General features: G+C 49.3%; 1 protein-coding gene across 5 annotated transcripts in view; it reads left to right on the top strand.

Moving 5' to 3' along the window:
* Window positions 1–287: 287 nt before the first annotated feature.
* The window catches only part of ATXN3 (ataxin 3), a 33089-nt gene continuing 30261 nt past the window's right edge, over window positions 288–3115 (top strand). For all 5 annotated transcript variants that reach the window (XM_025214531.1, XM_025214535.1, XM_006032809.3 and 2 more), the window contains exon 1: window positions 288–346. In XM_025214531.1, coding sequence (XP_025070316.1) covers window positions 323–346 — 24 coding nt within the window. In that variant the 5' untranslated portion in view covers window positions 288–322. The remainder of the gene's footprint in view (window positions 347–3115) is intronic.

Below are 3115 nucleotides of genomic sequence, written 5' to 3' on the forward strand. Positions count from 1 at the left end.
GCGCCACTGCTGCGCTAGCCGGCCGCGCCCGTGCAGCCCTCCCTTCCCCGCGCCAGCGTCTGGATCCTCCCGGCCTGCAGAGGGAGCCCGCGCCGGCAGCAGTGACACTCCTCCGGAAGCGCGTTCATCCCCAGCCGGCCCAGCGGCCGCAGACATGATCTGCCTGTCGAGATGTTATTGGGCGGGGCGAGAGCCACGTGGCCGCGTTGAGGGCAGGGAAGGAAGCGGGACTGCTGCGGCGATTGGTTGCTGGTGAAACGCTATTCGATTGGCTGGGCCGTGGTCACGTGAGGCGGAGGCCGCTGGCTCGAGACAAATAAACATGGAGTCCATCTTCCACGAGAGGGTGAGCGGGCGGGAGCGGTTCGGGCGGGGGCGGGCGTTCTCTGGGCTCGCAGGGCTCCCCCGCCGGTAAGAGCGGGGTGGGGAGCGGGCAAGGGCGGGACCCTGCGTCGGGTGACGGGCAGGGCGGGCCTCTCGGTGCGAGGAGGCCTCTCGCCAGACGTCGTGGAGAGGCCAGGGCCGGGGCCCAGGCCCGCGAGCGAAGACGTTGGTGTTGGTACGGGCAGCCCCGCTCCGTCTCGAGCAGGGCGTTGGGCTGGCCTTCACGGGGTCTCGCCCAGCCTGTTCTGGCGGGACTCGAATAAATGTTTCCCCAGCGGCGCACTGGAAGTCTTGCAGTCGCGGGGGGTGCTGCAGCTACTCCCCCCAGCCCGCGGGGCTGGTGTAGCAGGGGCCCTTCTAGCCTGGCCCCGCAGGTCCCACAGATTGGGTCCTGTGTCACCCCAGCACACTGTCTTTGCCCACTGGGATCAGGCTGTGAGGTTTTGTGCTACCCCCACCTAGCCCCATATGCCAGGATCAAGCCCTGCGTCACTGTGCCTAAACTAGCATGTAGCACCACAACCCACAGATTGGTGGGTATTCCCACAGGCCAGACGATACAATGTCAAGGGCCAGATCTGGCTCATGGGCCACCCTTGCTCTAAGGTAACTTATTTTATGTGAGCTTTTGTGACATTAAGGGTGAGTCAAGAGGCAAGGAAACTGAGGGGGAAAAAATTTAAACCTTTTGCTTGTAACAGGAAGTTAGCTTTAGTGTTTAATATGGAGGGAATAGCAGCCTTCAGTGACTAGGAAGTTCATAGGCTCATCTACAAAGGGTGTTTTGTAAGTTCTCTTTGCTAATCCTCAAAAGGAACTTGCAAAACATCTTTCATAGATGAGCCCAAAACCTCACTTCATAAGTCTAATGGATACAAAAATCATGGACTTAATATAAACATTGGACTTGTGACATATTACAACCTGCCTGACATCTGATTCACCAGGTACCTGCCTGAGCTTACCATCTGCATTCTTTCCCTGTCTTATCTCTACCAGTTGTCTTCCTAACTTCCACCTATTTACATTTCCACAGATGTCTTGTAGCACTTTTGGCTTCTTTCCTGCCTTGGAGATCTCGGAAGTAGAGCAGTCTCCCAATGCCTGAAGAAGGGTGCTTGTGCCTGAAAGCTTACAAAGACCTTTTTTCCAACTATTTAGTTGGTCTAATGAAAGATACCACATCTACTCAAAGAACCTTGCCTTATCTGAACCATACTTTTGTGCTGTCCATCCCTCCTTTTAGTCCTATCCCAACTTATTTGAAGATAAATGGGCTTTGTTACATATTATACTTCAAGCTTCTCAAAATGTCTGTCGGCAAGGTTTTTTAGTAGATGTGATATCTTTTATTAGACCAACTGAGTAGTGCGGGGGGGGGGGAGTCCTTAGCCAAGCTTTCAGGCACAGTCACCCTTCTTCAGGCATAGGGAGTCTCTGCTGGTCTTAGACTCCATGGAATGAGAGAAGTTAAGTGTGGCAGGATGTCAGTGAGAATGTAAATAGGTAGAAATTAGAAAGACAAAAGGTAAGGCAGAGGAGGGAGGGGGAAGAAGGCAGGGGAAAGAGAAGGGAGACATTATACTGATAGAATACAAGGTAGAAAAGAGGCTGTCTGTGAAAAAGGGAATAGCTGGAGATTAGGAAAACAGAACTGAGAGAAGCTAGAAGTGTGACAGGATGTCAGTGAAAATATAAATAGGTAGAAATTAGAAAAACAAAAGGTGAAGTAGGGAAGGGAGGAGGAAGGAAGCTAAGGAAGGAAAAAAGGCTAAAGGGAACATACAGAGGCAATAATACAAGGTGAAAAAGAGGCATCAGTGAGAGGAAATATATGGAAATCAGGAAGATAAAGAACAGAAAAGTGTGGGAGGGGAGAGGAGAAAAGGTGGGGGAAAAGAAGAATGTAAGAGGTCAGGTCAGGCAGGTACCTGGTGAATCAGATGTCAGATAGATTGTAATGTGTCATAAAACCAATGTCTGTTTTGAGTCCATGATTTTTTGTTTCCAGTAGATTCATAAAGTGAAGTTCATAGGCTGGTCTACCAACAGTGTTTTGTAAGTTCCCTTTGAGAATTAGAACTGAGAGTTTGGGGAGGGAGTGATTGTCCTCCGAGAGGTGTGTCTCCAGTCTTAGTTAGATTTTTGGTTGTATTCATTCTGCATTCAGAAGTCAATCAGCATCGATGTTAACTCGAGTTTATAACAGTTACATATTTAGGCTAAAATCTTCTCTGACTGTTCTGAATTTGCACAACTGTAACTTGCCACAAGAGGGGCAGTAAGCAGGAGCCTGATTAGAAACTACAGCTATAAGTTGCTGCTAGAGCAGGAGTGGACAATTACTTTGGCTGGTGAGCCACTTAATGAGTTTTGGTGAGCTATTGAGGGCTGCACACAAAATCTTTCAGATATTTTTGTGTTTTAAAATCTATAATTTATTTAAAATCCTATATTAAAATCCAAACATTTACTAAAACTTTATCTCAAAAAAGATTTTTTGTCCTGATTTATGTTTTAAGTACCATATATAGAGGTAATTGTATAATAGCTCAAAATAAAGTCTTACTATTGTATGCTGTGGGGAGGGTGTGGACATGTGTGGGCAGCTGCCTGCATACTAGGTCCTGGAAAAAGATGGAAGGGGGCACATGCAGCACAGCTCACCCAGGTGAGGGGCAGGTACAAGTGCAGTCAGCGCTGCCCCCGCCCCCCCCCCCATCCTCGCCGC

The sequence above is a fragment of the Alligator sinensis genome, unplaced genomic scaffold, assembly GCF_000455745.1.
Source record: "Alligator sinensis unplaced genomic scaffold, ASM45574v1 scaffold645_1, whole genome shotgun sequence".
Taxonomy (NCBI): Eukaryota; Metazoa; Chordata; order Crocodylia; family Alligatoridae; genus Alligator; species Alligator sinensis.